Consider the following 21019-nt stretch of genomic DNA (forward strand, 5'->3'; position numbering starts at 1 on the left):
ATAAAACTGTATTTAAAGTTAATTTAAAGTATGATTTGATTTAGTCCTATTTTTGAACATATATTGGTTTGGTTGAAATGGAGACGTGAATCCAACATATCAATTATTAATTTGTTGACAAACTGGAATTTAAGCCAAACTCAGTGGCACAGATATCCAAGCAGAAGATGCATCTCCTTCAAATGTTGATATTTGGTTGTGTTGACAACCAAACACAATTCAACATCAATTTTGCAATACGGTAAATAGCCTATTAACTTGTCGACAAGTTAACAAATTATCATTTGGATTCACGTCTCCATTTAAACCAAAAATAAAAGTTAAAGAATAGGATTAAGCCAGATGGAACTATCCAAGCAGTTGATACTGTAACGTCCAAAGAGTGAGTGTGTGTGGAGTCAGGTGCAGAGAGCCAAGAATACGGGAAAAACCACGCTTTAATGTCCAACCAATAAAATGTACAAATAGGTGACTCCGAAACACAGGCGTAAAACACTCCACCTAACATACACACTGGTAAACAACGGACAGCGGAAAACCCACAATAACAAAAACCATCATTTAACAGAAACAAGCCCGCACAAACACAAGCGGGCTAATCGAATTTAAATAACACCAACCCAAAACCCCCAACAAGGAACAGGTGAAAACAATTAGACAAAACCAAACGAAAAGGGAAAAAGGATCGGTGGCAGCTAGGAGACCGGCGACGGCGACTGCCGAGCGCCACCCGAACGGGAAGGGGAGCCACCTTCGGTAATATTCGTGACAGATACATATCCTTTAAGTGTTGATATTTGGTTGCATTGTCAACCAAACACAATTCAATATTACATTTGTAAGACAGTAAATAGCATAATGTTAAGGCTATTTTGCAAACTAATATAACAGTATTTATTCAACCTTAAAATGAGTAGCACATCCATGGCTACATTATGAGGTTACTGTAACAATAAATGTCTTCCCATGTAATCATAGAAAGCATTCAGGGTCGTAGATCTGTAGAAATCTTTGCAATTGCAATAATATTCTGTACAAAAACTCAAACGGCATCGATCCACCATGTACTTTAATGTCATCTCAGGTAACGACAATCCAGGTCGTGGTTGTGCTATTAGATCAAGCACAGTGATAACTGTGTTAAACTAAATATCTGACATTGTATTCCCATTTGAACTTTGTTGTGCTTTTAAATGGTTGAAGCACAGTGAAAACACATTTAGGTGAAAACTAAACCAAAAATCAGACATTGATTTTCCATTAGAATTTGGTTGTGCTTTTAGGGTTAGGGTTAGGGTTCTCTGGTTTAAAGCATAGTGATAACACATTGGGAATTAAACACACTTTTGGCTGTCTTTTTGAGTGGGTGAAAATAGGTTGGAACCACATTGATCAACGTATCTACCAAATATCACCCAATTCTCCATGTTGAAATGACATGGTGTGTCCAGCGGGAAGCTTGCAAGGATTTTGTTCACAATGGTTTAGTTTAGGATGGTTTAATTTAAAATAGTTTATTTGGTTTGGCTTACAATGGTTTCAGTCTTAATTCATGATAGGTTTGTTTATGATGGTTTAGCTAACGATGGTTTAGTTTATCATGGTTTATTACACAATGCCATGGTTTAACTTATGGTATTTTAGCAAACAATGGTTTAGTTTATCATGGTGTATTACACAATGCCATGGTTTAGCTTATGGTATTTTAGCTTACGATGGTTTAGTTCATGATGCAATGGTTAAGTTTGCGATATTTCAGCAATGGTTTTGTTCACAATTAGTTTACAATGTTTAAGTTCACAATGGTTTAACTTTACAATGGTGTTGCTTACAATGATTTAGTTTACAACACTTTAGCTTGGATTTCCTGAAAGCCTTGTAGCTAATGTGGCATGTTATTTATCTCGGCAACCCAGCAGCTCAGCCACATAAAGTAAAGTCTAAAATGTATGTTTAACTGACAGCCAATCTTCTATCCATTAACAAATATAATTAAAAGAAGCAAGAAGAAATGCATTTCTACTTGTGGTGTCGGTCTGGGTCATCTAGAAAAATACCACACGAACTACTAAGCGTTTAGGAAACTGTTCCTAATTATTGTGTTCATTACAACATTAGTCAGAACCCAGTCGTTGCTCTTCTGTCTTCTAGGATGTTCTGTACACAGTCTGCAATCCCATAGGCAACGTGCTGCGCATTGTCATCTTCAAACGCAATGGAATCCAGGCCATGGTGGAATATCCTTTCTGGAGTCAAGCTGGGCTACTGCAGGCGTGTGTGTCCGTGCATGCACGGGTGGGTTTGTGCCGAGGATGCATGTAGAGTGGAAGCATGCGCATGTGTATTGATTCAAGAGTCTGTCTGTATGAGTGATTTTGCGTAAGTGTCTGTGTATGTCTCCCTGTGGGTTTGTATGAGTATGCACACCTGCATCAGTATGTCATTTTTGAGTGGGAAACAAGCTGTCAGTCAGTGCTGGCCCCACACACAAACACACTCAGGCTGTAAAAAGCTTCAGAGTAGAGGAGCAGAGCCCACTCCACTCGACCGGGTCCTCGAGAGCACTGAATCAGCATGAGCAGCATTCCAGCGGACGAGATGGCCCTTCATCAAATATGGATGACTGTCTCTCGGCATCACACACACACACTCCTGGCACACACACACTTTGCATGAATAAACACCTGACAGCACCAGCGCTCACTTATATGTCAGAAGCAGTGTGTGTGTGTGTGTGTGTGTGTGTGTGTGTGTGTGTGTGTGTGTGTGTCTATTATGGTTTGCACACCTCCAGTATGTGTAGTGGGTTAGTGGCCATATTTCAACACACTTTTCATTATGCAAGTCTTATATCAGATTAACAGCCTATGTAATAATTAGCATGTTGTAGGCCAGTCAGTGCATGCAGTTCTGGAATGTGAACCACATTTGTGTTCAGTTTTTGTATCTTCTTGGAAAAATGATCAACAATGGGAGGTACGTTTTAACTGATATACTGAAGTACTGATACTGTTCCCTTATTTATAATCACATTGTGACGCAATGGGCAGCTGTTTATATTTACTGTCTGGCATTATAAGACATTTCACTTTGTCTCCAAGTTGGCTGTCACGAGTCCGACCGAGTGTGCTTCCCTTTCCCGGGCAGGTGGCGCTCGGCGGTCGTCGTCACCGGCCTATTAGCTGCCACTGATTGTTTTTCCTTCCCCTCCTTGTATGTTGAGTGGTAGCACCTGTGGATGTTTAATTAGTTTGTCTTTATTAGACAGCCGGCCCGCCTGGTTGTTGTGCGGGATTATTTCTATGTAACCTTCGGCTCTGTGGTATAGGCACGTGTTAGTGTCCGGTCGGGATTGTTTCCCATTGTACATTTTGATTCCCTGTGTTTTGGGAACGTAACTTTTTTGTGAGCACCCTGTGGTGCGTTGGTGCGATTAAAAGACGCGCAGCATTGAACTCTCTGTCTCCTGCATTTGACTCCACACCCACGACACCCGGAGCATTACAGAATCCCGCACCTATCAAATTGAATGGAGTCAGCAGGAGCAGCAGCCAACCCTCTCCCATCGATGGAGGAACGGGTTCTCCACCACACCACCGTCCTTCATCGGATCGGATCCGCGATGGATCAAGTGATGGAGAGAATGGACAGATGGGAGAGGAGTGGGCTCCTCTCTCCACCTTCGGCACCCACGGTTCTGGACTCCCCATCTCCCGACTCCAGCACCCTCCGTCTGACGCTACCGAGGGCTTATGATGGAGCGGCGGCGGGTTGCCAGGGGTTTCTGCTCCAGCTGGAGCTATACCTGGCCACCATCAGACCCACTCCCTCAGGAGCAGAGAGGGTGAGTGTCCTCATCTCCTGCCTCACGGGTCGTGCCCTGGAATGGGCGAACGCGGTCTGGAATGGTCCAGACTCAGCGCGGGAGCACTACCCAGAGTTTTCCCGCCGCTTCCGTGCCGTGTTTGATCACCCTCTAGACGGCCTAGCGGCGGGAGAACGACTATATCACCTCAGGCAGGAGAGGAGGAGCGCCCAGGATTACGCGCTGGAGTTCCGGACCTTGGCAGCCGGATCTGGGTGGAACGACAGGGCCCTCATGGACCACTACAGGTGTAGTCTCCGAGAGGACGTCCGCCGGGAGTTAGCGTGTCGGGACACCACTCTGTCACTGGATCAGCTGATTGACATGTCCATTCGACTGGATAATCTGCTGGCTGCCCGCGGGCGTTCAGAGAGGGTCCTGTGCTTTCCACCACCCAGCCCCTCCGCTCCCATTCCGATGGAGTTGGGAGGGGCTGCGCCGAGGGGTACCGGAGGAGGAGGCCTTCCCTGCACCAACTGTGGTCGGAGAGGACACACGTCTGATCGGTGCTGGGGGGGTCCGTCTGGGAGTAGAGATGGCAGGCGGAACGCTTCTCGGTCACCCCAGGTGAGTCAGCATCAAACTCACCCAGAACCCCCTGTTGGCCTCATGTTTGTCTTAACTTTTTTCCTTCGCTTTTTTCCCTCTTCCCAGCATAGGGCGCTAGTCGATTCAGGCGCAGCTGGGAACTTTATGGATCGCGGACTCGCCCTTAAGTTAGGGGTTCCGCTGGTGCCGATAGATTCTCCTTTCCCCGGGCACTCCCTAGATAGCCGGCCATTAGGGTCAGGGATGGTCAGGGAGACCACGGTCCCACTGGACATGGTGACGCAGGGGAATCATAGGGAGCGTATCAGTTTCTTTATTATTGATTCGCCTGCGTTTCCATTGGTGCTGGGGACTCCCTGGCTGGCCCGGCACAATCCTAAAATTTCGTGGAGACAGGGGGTTCTCCAGGGGTGGTCAGAGGAGTGTTCTGGAAGGTCTTTGGGAGTTTCCATCGGTGCCACGTCGGTGGAGAGTCCAGACCAGGGTTCCACGGTGTGCATTCCCCCCGAGTATGCCGATTTGGCAATCGCTTTCAGTAAAGTGAAAGCGACTAAATTACCACCTTATCGACCGGGAAGGGATTGTACGATAGATCTCCAGGTAGACGCTGCGCTTCCCAAGAGTCACGTGTACCCGCTGTCCCAGGAGGAGACGTTGGCAATGGAGACATATGTCACGGAGGCGCTGGGACAGGGGTACATTCGGTCCTCCATTTCACCCGTCTCCTCAAGTTTCTTTTTTGTGAGGAAAAAGGAGGGAGGCTTGCGTCCGTGTATCGATTCTAGAGGTCTAAACGCCATCACAGTGGGGTATAGTTACCCTCTACCTCTCATCGCTACGGCGGTGGAATCGTTCCACGGAGCGCAGTTCTTCACAAAACTGGATCTCAGGAGCGCGTATAGTTTGGTGCGTATTCGGAAGGGAGACGAGTGGAAAACCGCATTTAGTACTACATCAGGCCACTATGAGTACCTCGTCATGCCGTATGGGTTAAAGAATGCTCCAGCCGTTTTCCAATCCTTTGTAGACGAGATTCTCAGGGACCTGTGCGGGCAGGGAGTGGTGGTTTATATCGATGACATTCTGATCTACTCGGCCACTCACACCACGCATGTGTCTCTGGTGCGCAAGGTGCTTGGTAGACTGCTGGAGCATGACCTATACGTCAAGGCTGAGAAATGCGTGTTCTCTAAACGAGCTGTCTCTTTTCTGGGATATCGCATTTCCACCTCGGGGGTAGTGATGGAGGGTGACCGCATTATGGCCGTGCGTAATTGGCCGACTCCGACCACGGTAAAGGAGGTGCAGCGGTTTCTGGGTTTTGCCAACTACTACCGGAGGTTTATCCGTGGTTTTGGCCAGGTAGCGGCTCCCATCACCTCACTGCTGAAGGGGGGCCCGGTGCGTTTGCAGTGGTCAGCAGAGGCAGACGGAGCATTCAACAAGTTGAAGGCGCTGTTTACTGATGCGCCCGTGTTGGCGCATCCGGACCCCTCTCTAGCATTCATAGTGGAGGTGGACGCGTCCGAGGCTGGGGTGGGTGCCGTGCTATCACAGCGCTCGGGTACGCCACCAAAACTCCGCCCCTGCGCTTTCTTCTCAAGGAAGCTCAGCCCAGCGGAGCGTAACTATGATGTGGGGGACTGGGAGTTGCTAGCGGTGGTTAGAGCTCTGAAGGTGTGGAGACACTGGCTTGAGGGGGCTAAACACCCCTTTCTCATCTGGACCGACCACCAGAATCTGGAGTATATTCGGGCAGCTAGGAGACTTAACCCACGTCAGGCAAGGTGGGCCATGTTCTTCACCCGGTTCCGATTTACTTTGTCTTATAGACCGGGCTCCCAGAACGTGAAGGCTGACGCACTGTCCCGCCTTTATGACACGGAGGATGGGTCCACCGAACCTACTCCCATCCTTCCCGCCTCGAAGCTGGTAGCCCCAGTGGTATGGGAGGTGGACTCGGACATCGAGCGGGCGTTACGGGCTGAACCCGCGCCTCCTCAGTGTCCAGCGGGGCGAAGGTACGTGCCGCTTGGTGTTCGGGACAAACTGATTCGGTGGGCTCACGTCCTACCCTCCTCGGGTCACCCTGGGGTGACGAGGACAGTGGGGAGCCTTCAGGGGAGGTATTGGTGGCCTACGTTGGCTAAGGACGTTAAGGGTTATGTCTCCTCCTGTTCAGTGTGCGCTCAGAGTAAGGCTCCTAGGCACCTTCCTAGAGGGAAGCTACAACCCCTCCCTGTTCCACAGCGGCCATGGTCACATCTGTCCATAGATTTCCTAACCGATCTCCCGCCGTCTCAGGGGAACACCACGGTTCTGGTGATTGTGGATCGGTTCTCTAAGTCCTGCCGTCTCCTCCCGTTGCCCGGTATCCCTACAGCCCTACAGACTGCGGAGGCGTTATTCACCCATGTCTTCCGGCACTACGGGGTGCCGGAGGACATCGTTTCTGATCGGGGCCCCCAATTCACGTCCCGGGTATGGAGAGCGTTCATGGAACGTTTGGGGGTCTCTGTCAGCCTAACCTCCGGTTATCACCCTGAGAGTAATGGGCAGGTGGAGAGAGTGAACCAGGAGGTGGGTAGGTTTCTGCGGTCGTATTGCCAGGATTGGCCAGGGGAGTGGGCACGATTTATTCCCTGGGCTGAAATGGCTCAGAACTCACTACGCCACTCCTCTACTAACGTGTCCCCTTTTCAGTGTGTGTTGGGGTACCAGCCGGTCCTGGCACCATGGCATCCGAGCCAGACCGAGGCTCCTGCGGTGGAGGAATGGGTACAGCGCTCCAAGGAGACCTGGAGGGCCGTCCAGGAATCTCTACGACAAGCGAGTGGATGGCAGAAGAGGAGTGCTGACCGCCACCGCAGTGAGGCCCCCGTGTTTGTACCGGGGGACAGGGTCTGGCTCTCGACCCGAAACCTACCTCTCCGCTTGCCCTGCCGGAAGCTGGGTCCGCAGTGTGTAGGGCCCTTTAAAGTCCTGAGGAGGATAAACGAGGTGTGTTATCGATTACAACTCCCTTCCTATTATCGTATTAACCCCCCTTCATGTGTCTCTCCTCAGGCCGGTGGTAGCTGGTCCCCTGCAGGACAGTGAGGTACCGGAGGTCCCTCCCCCCCCGCTGGACATCGAGGGGTGAGGGGCCTGCAGTACCTCGTGGACTGGGAGGGGTACGGTCCGGAGGAGAGGTGCTGGGTACCGGTGGGGGACATCTTGGATCCCTCCATGTTGAGGGATTTCCATCGCCTCCATCCGGATCGCCCTGCGCCTCGTCCTCCGGGGCGACCTCGAGGCCGGTGTCGGCGCGCTGCGGGAGCCGCGCGTCAGGGGGGGGTACTGTCACGAGTCCGACCGAGGGTGTTTCCCTTTCCCGGGCAGGTGGCGCTCGGCGGTCGTCGTCACCGGCCTATTAGCTGCCACTGATTGTTTTTCCTTCCCCTCCTTGTATGTTGAGTGGTAGCACCTGTGGATGTTTAATTAGTTTGTCTTTATTAGACAGCCGGCCCGCCTGGTTGTTGTGCGGGATTATTTCTATGTAACCTTCGGCTCTGTGGTATAGGCACGTGTTAGTGTCCGGTCGGGATTGTTTCCCATTGTACATTTTGATTCCCTGTGTTTTGGGAACGTAACTTTTTTGTGAGCACCCTGTGGTGCGTTGGTGCGATTAAAAGACGCGCAGCATTGAACTCTCTGTCTCCTGCATTTGACTCCACACCCACGACACCCGGAGCATTACATTGGCTCATTATGTGGATCATGTACAGCTATCAGTCAAGAGTTTCTTGCTAATGGTAACACTAGGAGCAGAGATTGGCCAATGGGAATTCAGGAGACAAGGGATTGTTGTCACTGTTGTTTCAGGTTTGGGTTTTATGGGAGATGGATGCTTAAAACCCCTGTTTTATTGCCCCTGGGATGTGGTTGCCGCGGCAATGGGGGTTTCTAAGGTGCTCTGTGTTGCATGTGTGTTTGATCTGATCTGTGTGTGTGTTCCAATGGGCGTACCATCACATACTGCATTTTATCATATAATATTTGAAGACAGGCTCAACACAAGCGAGAAATAGAAAGACAATTTGGCCTCAATTAGATTTCAATTCAATTATATTAACAGAGACATTTTGGACCTTTTTAGGTTTTTATAGTGCATTTTACTTTTACTACCGAATTTGCATAACGATCTACTCGTCTGCAAGCTGGAAGCAGAGCAGCTTGAAAAGATGTCATGATGTTAGAGACTACAGTCACTACTCAGCTACACTAGAGTAGCTGTAATCAGCACAGTCACTGCCAATAAGGTTATAGAATAGGGCCTTGTTCAAATACTCTTAAAATGAATCCTTCCTTCCTATCTTCAACTAATTACTGATCTGACATGAATGGATTGATGTAAGCAAGCTTTCCATTGTAATTGCACCAGTTATGCCTTGTCAGATGAGGGATTACTTACAAGGAAGCGAAGGAGGAGAATGTATTTTAGGAGGATTCGAACAGGGCCCTATTCTATAAACTAATCTGCAATTGCAATTGCTGAGCTGATTACAGCTTCTCTGAAGCAGAACTACATTGGGCTGAGTGACCCAAGAGTATGCGAACAGCCTTAGTCGTCTGCAGGGTGGCTTGTAGTTCTTGCTCCATCTCCAATGTTATTGCCTTCTGGTCATTGTGATTCTACTCTGTTTGCCACACAATGTTTTGAATTCCACTGAGATCCTCCCGGTTGCTCTTCCTTAATGGTGTCGCCACGTTCGAAACTGTCAAAAACGCCCAGAAGGCGAAATCGGCTCTCAACGGAGCAGACATATACGCCGGCTGCTGCACCCTGAAGATCGAATACGCTCGGGTAAACACACACACTCACAAACCCACATACTCACAAACCCACATACACACACAGTGCTCACACACACTCCACCAGGATCCCTGTGGACCCCTAACACACATGCAGCGGTGCTCTGCTCTCTCTCCCCATGCAGCCCACGCGACTCAACGTCCTCCGCAACGACAATGATAGCTGGGACTACACCAAGCCCTTTCTCGTCAGGCGAGGTACGATATCCTTCCTTCTCTGCTGAATCTCTTCCTGTACTAGGGTCATATTCCTTAGGTAGCAAACTGAAGAAAACAGACTGGAACAAGGAGAGACTACCTGGACTTGTCCAATAAGAAACACTCATTTTAGATCTCTGTTGCAAAACGTTTTAAACCATCCTCCGTTGCATGCTCTAATGAATACAACATTTGTGTGTGCGTTGTGTATGTCACTTCTGTTTTACAAAGAGCTGAAATTAAAATGTGTTGAGCAGAGCAACTCTCATATCTGTAGCCATGGCTGTCAAATAATTTCAAATCCCTTTCAACCTTCACACTCCTACAGACCCATAATCAGTTGAAATGAGCTGTGACAATAAATGAGTTCCGCCATTGTGGTTTTACATTTGTTCCTTAAAGATCGGCCATGAATCTCAATTTGCCAGTTCGTTTGTTGTTTTCTCTTCAACATTAGGCCTCAGTCTTTGTCCCTGCCTAGTCTTCTTCATTTCCTAACTAAAATTAGTCAAAATAGCCTCTCTGTTAAAAAAATATTTATTTTCTTTCAGTCATTCGCACTTGTGCCATCAACGAACCTTGGTAACATACATATCCTTTTGTTTTACGTATTAATTGCCAATAGAAATGTCAGATTTAGCTGTTTACCACTTCCTGTGCGTATAGTGTTGTAGCTTGCTGTTGCTTTAGCGCCCCCTACTGCTCAGTGCTGCAGGTCAGAGTGGGTACGGCCCAGTCGTCAGTACAGGGTTTCCCAAACTCATCATCAAGCTTTGATTATTTGAATCAGCTGTGTAGTGCTAGGGCGAAAAACTAAACGTGCACCCAAGGGGGCCAGGACCGAGTTTGGGAAACCCTGGCCTAGTAGTACCTTCACGTTTTAATCACAAATGGTATTTTATCCACTAACCCCAACCTTACCTTATCCAGATATCAAATGTTATTAGTCACATGCACCAAAACAACCACCTTACACCTTAAGCACCTTACATGCAGATGTGTTTACGTACTTAGTTAGGAAGAGAGACATCTGATTGGGTATACATGCTCTAAGAAGCAATTCAATATTTTATTGCAACCAATCAATCACATTTATTTTATAAAGTCCTTTTTACATCAGCTGATGTCACAAAGTGCTGTACAGATACCCAGCCTAAAACTCCAAAGAGATTATAGCAGTACATGATCGTTCTTCCAGACGTTCATAGATGACCAACACGGTCAATAGTTTAACACCTCAGGAGTAAATGTCAGTTGGCTTTTCATAGTCAAGAAAGGATTCAATTATCTGTGAAAACAGATTAAATCAGATATATTCATGAGTGGCACGTTTCGTCACAATATTGTTTTGAATGTTCCTTTTAGGACTGATGACCAGCTGAGCGTTCTACTCAATGCAGTCTCAATGGACACTGATGAAGATTTAGTCTAAAGTACATTACTATGGCTTTGAAACCCAATGACATTTCAAAAGGGGGCAAATCATTTTTAGGACAAGCTTTTGTCATCATTGTGATGTCGCCAGATTTACTTTAGATACAGTATAACTTTAGATTGAGGGGAGAGCACTAACATTTTAGCTAGCTAACATTAGCATTGCTAGCTATTTCTGGCAGGTTTTTGTAGCTCTCTCTAAAACAAAGTTGACGACAATGATGGCAAAGTTGTTCTCTACAAATGAGTTGTCTACTTTAGCAATGTCATCGTATTTCCAGGCCACTATAATGCACATTTGATTAAACAGTCATTAGCCCCCGTTCCGAAAGACTGGGCATTAACAATCAGACATCAATATGCTGCAGCATCTGTAGAACGTTCGTTGATAACAATGGCAACGGTGCGACTGAGTGACGGAGGTGCGACCCATGAATATGCCTCCACTTCTATCAGTCTGTCCTTGAATAAATCTTTATGGAAACATTGGCGATTTTTATCTAATGCAGCCAAGTCTTTGAAAAATTAAAACATTCATCCCTTTGCCATGACCATGGTAGCCTACATTGCATGGTACAAATGCTGACACAAAATATTGAAATACAATGAGCAAGCTCATGTCCTTGGATTTGTCAGTGCTGAGTATGCCCAGAGAATAAAGCAACATCGATGAAGGGCTATTGCTAATCCCCCCCCACCCCTCCACACCCCTTTAATCTTTCATTTGGTCATCTATCTATTTTACTACTCAATTGGTGAAAACATCATAGAATCTGATAATAACAGACCTTGACTTTGCTGAGCCTATTCCCCTGTCCCTTTGCTGAGCCCACACCAATGAATCGATGCATATTAATTTGATATACAATTATACAGTATTCTGACCCCTTCCCTTTTTCCACATTTTTGTTACGTTACAGCCTTATACTAAAATTGATTCAATTGTTTTTCATTTTCCGCAATCTATGCACAATACCCCATAATGACGAAGCGAAAACAGGTTTTTAGACATTTTTCACATTTATAAAAAATAAAAAACAGAAATACTTTATTTACATAAGTATTCAGACCCTTTGCTATGAGACTCGAAATTGAGCTCAGGTGCATCCTGTTTCCATTGATCATCCTTGAGATGTTTCGACAACTTGATTAGAGTCCACCTGTGGTACATTTAATTGATTGGACATGGTTTGGGAGGCAGACACCTGTCTATATAAGGTCCCACAGTTGACAATGCATGTCAGAGCTAAAACCAAGCCGTGAGGTCGAGGGAATTGCCAGTAGAGACAGGATTGTGTCGAGGCACAGATCTAGGGAACAGTACCAAAAAATGTCTGCAGCATTGAAGGTCCCCAAGAACACAGTGGCCTCCATCATTCTTATATGGAAGAAGTTTGGAAACACCAAGACTATAGCTGGCCGCCCGGCCAAACTGAGCAATCGGGGAGAAGGGGCCTTGGTCAGGGAGGTGACAAAGAACCCGATGGTCACTCTGACAGAGCTCAAGAGTTCCTTTGTGGAGATGAGAGAACGTTCCAGAAGGACAACCATCTCCGCAGCCCTCCACCAATCAGGCCTTTATGGTAGAGTGGTCAGATGGAAGCCCCTTCTCAGAAAAGGCTGTAACATAACAAAATGTGGAAAAAGTGAAGGGGTCTGAATACTTTCCGAATGCACTGTAAAATAGCGTTGTCCACACACCAAATATTATAACATTACAATGCTCAATAAAAGACAACCCTTGGTCTCTGAATTTGAAGCTCTCATGTACTGGGGATGCTTTAACAATATGAGGTGCCATAGATAGACTATAGCCCATAATTATATTCATATAAATGGGAGCATGGTTTTTAACCAAGCATAAAGCCTGCCTTGTGTGACTTGGGCTTGATTAAACATCCGTTGGACGGTGTAATTGACATGCCAGTCCCGATTCCCATTCTCTCTCCACAAATGGAGGGTAAACAGTGTCTTATCGCCCACAAGCCAGGGCTGCTTTCCAATCGATCGCCTTGCCGTATATTGGATTTGAAGGTCTGTTTGACTTTGACGGCGTCAAGGACTTTTTGCCATGGAGCTGTGTGCCATGTGTGGTCAGCTTCCAATTGTTTTTATTGACCAGCGGAAGGAGACAGAGAAGCAACTAGAAAAATAGCAAGAGGCTGAAAATAAACTGCCGACATGATAAAAGGCTGAATAATAATGAATTGGAAGCTCTTTAGTGCAAGCAGAGAGAAATTAAAATAAAACAGCACCACACAAGCCTCTTGAGCCGCATACGGTAAATTTAAATCCTAATCAGCTTGCATTTTGGGGAAATTGAAATGCTATATTCGCACTTGAGGCCCTTAACATATCAGATGCTCTTCAAAAATAATTGTTCGGTGTATATACAGTATCTTATTATACAAACATAGAGAAGGACAGCGTGTAAAGAGATGTAATTCTTCTCATCAGAATCACATAGTAGTTTATGGATGTTGTCTTTCAAACCCCTTGTTCGTTCTTTTGAGTACATTGCCTCGAAGGTACTCAGGAACATTGCCTCAAAACACAAGTAAAGTCTAGAAGTGTATTCACACCTGCAGGGGACGTGCCTTATTAAACAGTTAGCTAAGACACAAGAGAGACACGTCATGTGTGTTCCACACATCTCTTACCCCTTATCTGTAAAGTAAGATACAATTTCGATAGATTTATCCCAACTACTGGGATGACGTCATTGTCAGAGGCCTCTCTCTCTCTCTCTCTTCCCTCCTCACTCTCTCCCACAGTCTCTCTCTCTTCCTCCCCCCCCCCCCTCTTTCTCTCTCTCTGTCTTTCTCTCTCTCTCTTCCCTCCTCACTCTCTCCCACAGTCTCTCTCTCTTCCTCCCCCCTCTCTCTTTCTCTCTCTCTGCCACTCTGTCAGGTGAATAGCAAACCTGCCGGCTCAGTGCAAGCATCAAGGTCACTCCTCCTCTCCTCTCAGTTAATCCTTCTCCTCTCCACTTTCTTTGTGGTTTCTGTACCAATATGGCAACCCACCAATCCCACCGGTTCCTGCCTGCCTAACTGCTCGTTTTGTACCAATTAGCTTAGCTCTGCATGAGCTCGGTCCCCCGTGGCCCGCGGGAGCTGGCGAGAGGATGGCATGCGTTCTTTTAACTCAGCGCCGCGCCGCACCTTCCATTTATGACTGTGTGAGTTAGCACCAGTTCTCTCTCGCATTGTTGAAGTTAGACTTTGAAAAAAGGATGCTCAAATGATGTAAGACAGGTTGAGTCATTGCACTGAAAGACACGTCCATGTGAACACACTTGCATGCTCTACAGTGCACACACATACACACACAGTTTGGCACACACACTTCTCTCAAATCCTCAGAGTAACAGGGTTCACTGAGTTGATGGTTGTGCATATGTCATTGAAATACTCCCAACTCTCCCAACACCACTAAAATGTTAAGGAATGCTTTTAGTTTAGATGACGTTTGTTTGATGAGTAAGGGATGCAGTGAGAAAGCCTGGTCCTATATCTGCTTGTGCTGTACAGACAAAGCCCCATAGAGGTATACAGCACAAACAGATCTGGGACCAGGCTAACAATGACAGAGGCTGTTTCCAGCAATGCTCCATATAGTAGTCTGTAACTTCATTGGGATACGTTACATAAAAACAAATATATTGCATATGCTTCAGTCTTAGTTCGACAGCACCTAGAGTGCGTTTGTCTGCGTCTCTGCCAGTAAGCTGCATTGGGGAAAAGACTGGAAATACGCTTGTCTTTGTTCTGTTAGTCCTTTTCCTGGTGCACAGTAAGAGGATTAGGGTAGGAGGGTGCTTAATATAATATTAATATACCTTTTTTCATGTCAATGCATTTTCCCTCCTATCTGGGTCAACGTTTCCACCTGAGGCCATTGAACTGTTACTGTGATATTTTAACGGTCATTTTAACACACCTCTCTTCCCCCCCAAAAAACACTGTTTTATTGTTCCTCTGAAATTCACCCGAGCTCAGTCAGCCAAGGAAGAGAAATGTGTCATTTGAAGTACAAGGCCAAATTTGAACCAAAAGTGTATAGTTTTGTTGTTATGCCAATTACCAAACGTGTTAAGCAGTGTCTAGATTTGCTGTTACTAAATCGAATCTGCTTGCATAGTGTGGTTTTATGGCTTTCAGTCATTCCTAGGCTGGCGTGCAAATGTGCCAATGTGTAGGTGTGTATATGTGCTTGTGTGTTAGTCTTGTGTGTGTTCGTCCTATGTGTGCATGACTGTGTCTGTTAGTCCCCATGTGTGTGTATCTGTGCGTGTCTATGCATGTTGAGTGGATGGATGTGCATTTGGCACCTGGTGGCATTGCCACTTTACATTTGCCTTACACTGTGTATTCTGTCTGTGTTGCAGAGCGGGGGAAGGGGAGACAACGCCAGGCCATTCTGGGAGAGCATCCGTCCTCCTACAGCGACAACGGCTATGGTCAGTGTCGCTCACATTCGCTGCCTCTCTTTACCCCTCCCTCCCTCGCTCTTTCTCTATTTTTGTCTCATGTCTCTCCTGCCCTCACTAGGCTGGACAATAAAATGAGTCAAAATTCACCCAAGGCTGGAAAATGGCAAAAGAACGTTGGCTAAGCTGGAACACTAGCGCGAGCCTATAGTAGATGAAGGGAATCGAACGTTCCCAGAGCCTCTTCTGACTGGAGTGACGCTTGGAATTCCATTTTGCCTAAATGACTCCAAAAAATGTCCCAGCTGCTTTGCCGTATTCTACCACAACAATCTGTTCTGAAAAATAACAACTAGGGTAGAAAGTAAACATCCGCACCTCGATGATGCCAAGTGTGCTTCTGTTTGTGTAACGAGGAAGTTGGGAAAAATTGCAGCTTTTGACTATTTCTGTTCTAGCGATCGATGACAGCAGAGTACGCTTCCCAACTTTATGTAATTAGAAAGAGGAGATTATCCTGATTCAAATGGTGTCCGATTTGAAAAAATCCAAATATGGACATTGTGAGATTTCTGGCGAAATATACCAGCATGCCTCTCCATAGGAAAACAATGGGAGGAGCTCAGCGTTCCAAGGGCAAACGGTATTTCAGAGCTAGCGTTTGATGACAATGGAGTACGCTGCCCAGCCTTACATAATTAGAAAGAGGAGATTCTCATGATTCAAATTGTGTCCAGTCACAACAATAGGGAATAGAACATTCGGAAGGCGAGTTGGTGCCATGGTGCTCAATAGAACAATAGGACCTGGCAGGGTGAAAAATGCCCTAAAATAAGGCCTGTTTTTTCGTGATTACTTCAAAACTACGGCAAACAGCTGGGACATATGGTAAAATTATGAAACTGGGCTCCACGTTGGATGCAATTAACTCATTTTTATCAGAAAAAAAGCATTTACAAAAAAAGCATAAAAATGTAATGTGTCCAGCACACACACACACACACACACACACACACACACACACTCATTCTGACTCATCTCTCTTTCTCTGTCTCTCACTCCCTCTCTCAGCATCACTCTCGATCCCTCTCTTTCAGTCTCCTCATCTTTCTCTTCTTCCACCTTTCTTTCTCCCAGTATCTCCCTTTCTCTGTATCCCTCTCTGACTCATCATCTCTTTCTCAGAATCTCTCTTTATCATTCTATCTGTCTCACCACGTCTACAGTATCTCTTTTCTTTCCCATCCCTCTCTTAATCCATCCATCCATCCATCCATCTCTCTCTCTATGTGACTGTCATTGTGCATCTGTGCTTTGGGTATCCTGTAATTAAGCTCCAACACCCACAGACACTTACATCTGAAGGAGATGGTGGAGGTTGGATGGATGGATGGAAAAACAGGGGAGGAAGGGGTGGTCTCTACATATGTGTGTGTGTGTCATACAGTCATTGGTGTGTGTGAGTGTGTGTATATGTGTGTCAGGAGTTTGGAAAGAGCGTAATGATGTGATGTGAGCGGCCGCTCTTGAAGGCACTTGGTAATTAGCCAGATCTGCAGGGGAAACGGGGTGCAGTGGTGTAGAAAATGGTCTAGAACTTTTTTAGTACTGCTGGAATTGTTTATCCTACTTCATGGGGGGCTGGGAGCTGAGGGGGGAAGTTTGCACTGTCATCTCAACCATCCCCAATAAGGTCATCCTATGTCTGTGACAGCTTTTTCTTGTTCTTTCTTTCTCTATCTCGCTCTCTCTCTCTCTCTCTCTCTGCCCCCCTCTGTCTCTCTCTGCCCCCTCTGTCTCTCCCTCTCTCACACACTCTTTCTCTCACTCTATTTCTTTCTCTCCCTCACTTTCTCTCTCTTCCCTTCTCTATATTTTCTCTCTCCCTCTGCCTCTCTCTTTATATCTCTCTCTCTCTTTCTCTCCTGCCCCCTCTCTCTTTCCATCTCTCTCTCTATCTCCTTACCCTCATCCCCCTTTCTATTTCTCACTTTCTCTCAGTCTTATTCTCTCCTTCTCACTCGCTCTCTCTCTCCCCCCCACTCTCCAGGGTCACACTGCCCCCTGCTGCCCCTGCCCAGCAATAACAGGTACAAGAGAAGCTCTCCCCATGACGCCCAGGAGGTGGTTGCCTACCCCCTGCCCCAGACCTCCTCCTATATGGGCCACGCCTCCAGCTCGTCGGTCGCCATGGTGAGCGGCCTGCACCCAGCCAAGATGAACTGCACCCGCATTTTCAACCTCTTCTGCCTGTATGGGAATATTGAGAAGGTCAGTGTCAGCGTCTGTTTTCTCACGAGATGAAAGCTAAAGCTACTGCGATTCAAAAAACATCATTAATTTCAAAGTTATAAAATGGATGTATCAATCCTGGATTGCCTCTTTAAATGAGAGGGCTGAAGGCAATAGAGTGACAGCTAGTGTGACTAGGGGGTGGATGCAATCAAGTTGCCATGGCAATCTTTATGCTGTAGCTTTGGTTACAGAATTACTGCCAGTAACCTACCACTGTGAGGGGGGTACCTACCAGTTTGATTCAATTGAACATTGACCTGTAATATGTTTTAGAGTGAGACTTATTCCATTTGGTCTCTGTATTAACGTGGATAAAAACAAAAGTGTGCTTAGTGATTAGTTGACAAATTCAATCAAGTGTGCTGGTACTGTAGTACTCGAAGAGAAGACATTAGTAGGGGTAATGCAAAACTAACCCAAGGTCAGTGTCACCTAGTAGAATATCAGAAGGTCTGTACGGATTCACAGTGATGCCATTCGGTCTTATTTACGCCACAGGTGAAGTTTATGAAGAGTGTCCCGGGCACCGCACTGGTAGAGATGGGAGATGAGTACGCTGTGGACCGAGCCATCACACACCTCAACAGCATCAAGGTGTTCAGCAAGAGGCTCAACGTCTGGTGAGGAGGCTACATGTTTCACCTTTGACCCCAACCCCCTGAACCCTAGCTTGATGAGCGTGACATTCATCTTTCCTCGATTCCTCACGTCCTCTCTCCTTGCCTCCTTCTCAAAAGCACTTTGGATCTTCTCCTCAAATGCGTTTTGAGAAGGAGGCAGGAAGAGAGGACGCGAGGCCATCCTTTGAAAGAGAAAGCTATTACCGTCATCATTATCATCAATTTGTTGCTTAGCAAGTTCTGGTTTTGGGAATCTTCAAAGCGTTAGGAAAAAAGGACAGTGGAGGTGCACAAAGGCCTTATTCGTCTCGACAGCGTTGGCTGTTTAAAGGCTCTGTGTGGGTTGCGTTGAGTCGTCCTATTGAATTGGCAGCCTCCATCCATCAGAATAATGAATTGCCTAAGCTGCTAGATCCAGATGAGTCTTTCGTTCAGCTCCGCTGGGATTCAACCCCGCCGCAAGGAATTCAAACAGCATTTGATTATGTTGGCGGACGGTCCACCAGTTACTGACTGCATACCCAATCTGAAGACATTGCTGCAACATATGGGGCGCTGTTTGTAACATGCTATATGTTGTGAAAGAGATGGATGTCGTGGCATGAAATGCATATTTTTCTATAGCATGCTATAAACCATGCCCCAAATAGTATAGCATGTTACAATACAAACAATGCCCGAATAATTATAGCATGTTAAAAATGGCGCTGCCATAGCCATCTCTAGGCCTCTGAATGAGAGACTGCATAGCATTGAAAAAGTTAAAGGGCATTTCATAAATCCCCTTCAACCCATTGGGAGTTAGTCTCGCAGCACTAAGCCGATACATACCTAACCTCTCGCTCCCCTCGGCCCTTGAGAGCCAATTTGTTATTAGAGGGTCAAGACAGGTTTTTTTCATGTTTACTCTTCCTGTCCCTATCTGTACCTTGGCCTCATGAATGCATAAACCCCATTTAATGTGCTTCCTTTTTGTTCACCCACTATAGGAGGAAACATGGAATTACATATAGATTATCTATGGCTGCAAATCTAGCAGCTGTGTTCCTCTCCAATCTAAATATCTATCTCTTCATCCCTCCCTCCTTCCCTTCCTTGATCTTTCCCTCCCTCCAGTGTGTCCAAGCAGCACGCGGTCATCCCCAGTCAGGTGTTTGAGCTGGAGGACGGCAGCAGCAGCTACAAGGACTTTGCCATGACCCGGAACAACCGCTTCAGCAGCGTGGGCCAGGCGTCCAAGAACATCATCCAGCCGCCCGCCGCTGTGCTGCACTTCTACAATGTCCCGCCCTGCATCACTGAGGACGAGCTGCAGAGGGTGGGTGTGGAGGGGAGGGAAGGGGGGAAGGGGTGGCTGTTTAGGCTGGAATGGTGACTGATGTCTTGGAAGGTGGGAGGTGGGGGTAAGGAGAGGTTGAACCCTTTCTATAGTGGAATTAAAAGTTTGGATGATCCTGATAATGGGTAGCAGGAGACACCTGCCTATAGGGTAGAGAAGACACAAGCAAGTGGGGAGATAGTTCTTAACATTTTAATAAACAGTCATTCAAATCTTTGCAATATGTCAAGTTATTTGGCACCAGACAGACAATAGCCCAGTGGCCCTCCAAGACCAGGTTTGAATAACACTGGCCTGTAGAAGCCTATTTCTTGTCCAGTGTTGAGATTCATATCATAACATCGCCATCTAGTGGATAATATATACAACACACTGAATGAAGCAATGTTGACGCAATAGCTGAACCTTTTCTGTTGTGTGCTTTATGTTTAGTTATGTACAGAGCATGATGTTCCCGGTTTCATCAAGTTCAAAGTCTTTGATGCAAAACGTAAGTGCTCATTTCATTCATTATGTTGGACTAAATGGACATTATATAACATGAGTCAATTCAGTAGAGGTACTAGTCATAGACATTCAGCTCTGTTTCTAAATAATGTGTCAGCAACAGCTAGGCACCTAGATTATAAATGTAATTAATAACAAATAATATAAATAGATAAATATTATTATACTATGACTGATATGAATAGACCATTATGAATGATTTTCCTATAAATGTTTCTAAATGCTTTCAAAATGCTTTCCCACTCCCTTCTAGCCAGCTCCAAAACTATCTCAGGCTTATTCGAATTTGACAACAAGACACATGCTGTGGAGGTTCTAACAGTCCTCAACCACCACCAGATCAGAATTCCAAGTAAGTACTGTGTCCTGCTCCAGAGAGAATGACATCAGAATGCTTGCTTCAATAACAGAAAAAAAAGAGCGAGAGATGATGAGAGAATGATAGAAAGAGAATGGGTCACAAGGCAGAAGTCTGGATTCAAACCTATGCCAACACCATGTGTGCCAGAGCCCTAGAAAACCTCTAGAAAACCCATGCCACCTCCTCTTTCTCTTTTAAGTGACATCTTCGAGACATTTAACATGGTTCTGACTGCAACTATCCACCCCAAAAATAAATAATAAGGTTGATGTCCGCGCCCCCCGCAAAAATCTAATTAGCATAATACACATTTCCCCATCAAAATCCGTCAGTTTAAGCTAGAGCGATATCAGTTTTTTTGCATTGCATGCATCTCAATCCACCGCGTCCGCCTATGTCGCACTTCCGCATCTGCAGTGAAAGGTGACAGAGCTAGAGCGGTGTTTGTCAGAACATGAGACATCCCAAAAATCTGTCTTCTCACAAAATGTACATGTCAGTTTTTGCACTAGGATGCCCACAGGCCTCACAATACTCGTCTGAAGGTCCCCGGTACCAGTTGAAA

General features: G+C 46.3%; 1 protein-coding gene across 1 annotated transcript in view; it reads left to right on the forward strand.

Annotated features, from left to right (window-relative positions):
* The window catches only part of LOC110486081 (heterogeneous nuclear ribonucleoprotein L-like), a 63538-nt gene that overhangs the window by 37064 nt on the left and 5455 nt on the right, over nucleotides 1-21019 (forward strand). The window contains exons 4-12 of the mRNA XM_021557422.3: nucleotides 2152-2237; nucleotides 9164-9260; nucleotides 9394-9466; nucleotides 15291-15362; nucleotides 17383-17603; nucleotides 18126-18247; nucleotides 19364-19565; nucleotides 20019-20076; nucleotides 20347-20445. Coding sequence (XP_021413097.1) covers nucleotides 2152-2237; nucleotides 9164-9260; nucleotides 9394-9466; nucleotides 15291-15362; nucleotides 17383-17603; nucleotides 18126-18247; nucleotides 19364-19565; nucleotides 20019-20076; nucleotides 20347-20445 — 1030 coding nt within the window. The remainder of the gene's footprint in view (nucleotides 1-2151; nucleotides 2238-9163; nucleotides 9261-9393; nucleotides 9467-15290; nucleotides 15363-17382; nucleotides 17604-18125; nucleotides 18248-19363; nucleotides 19566-20018; nucleotides 20077-20346; nucleotides 20446-21019) is intronic.

This window comes from Oncorhynchus mykiss, chromosome 13, assembly GCF_057628025.1.
Source record: "Oncorhynchus mykiss isolate SJ-2025 chromosome 13, ASM5762802v1, whole genome shotgun sequence".
NCBI classification, from domain to species: Eukaryota; Metazoa; Chordata; class Actinopteri; order Salmoniformes; family Salmonidae; genus Oncorhynchus; species Oncorhynchus mykiss.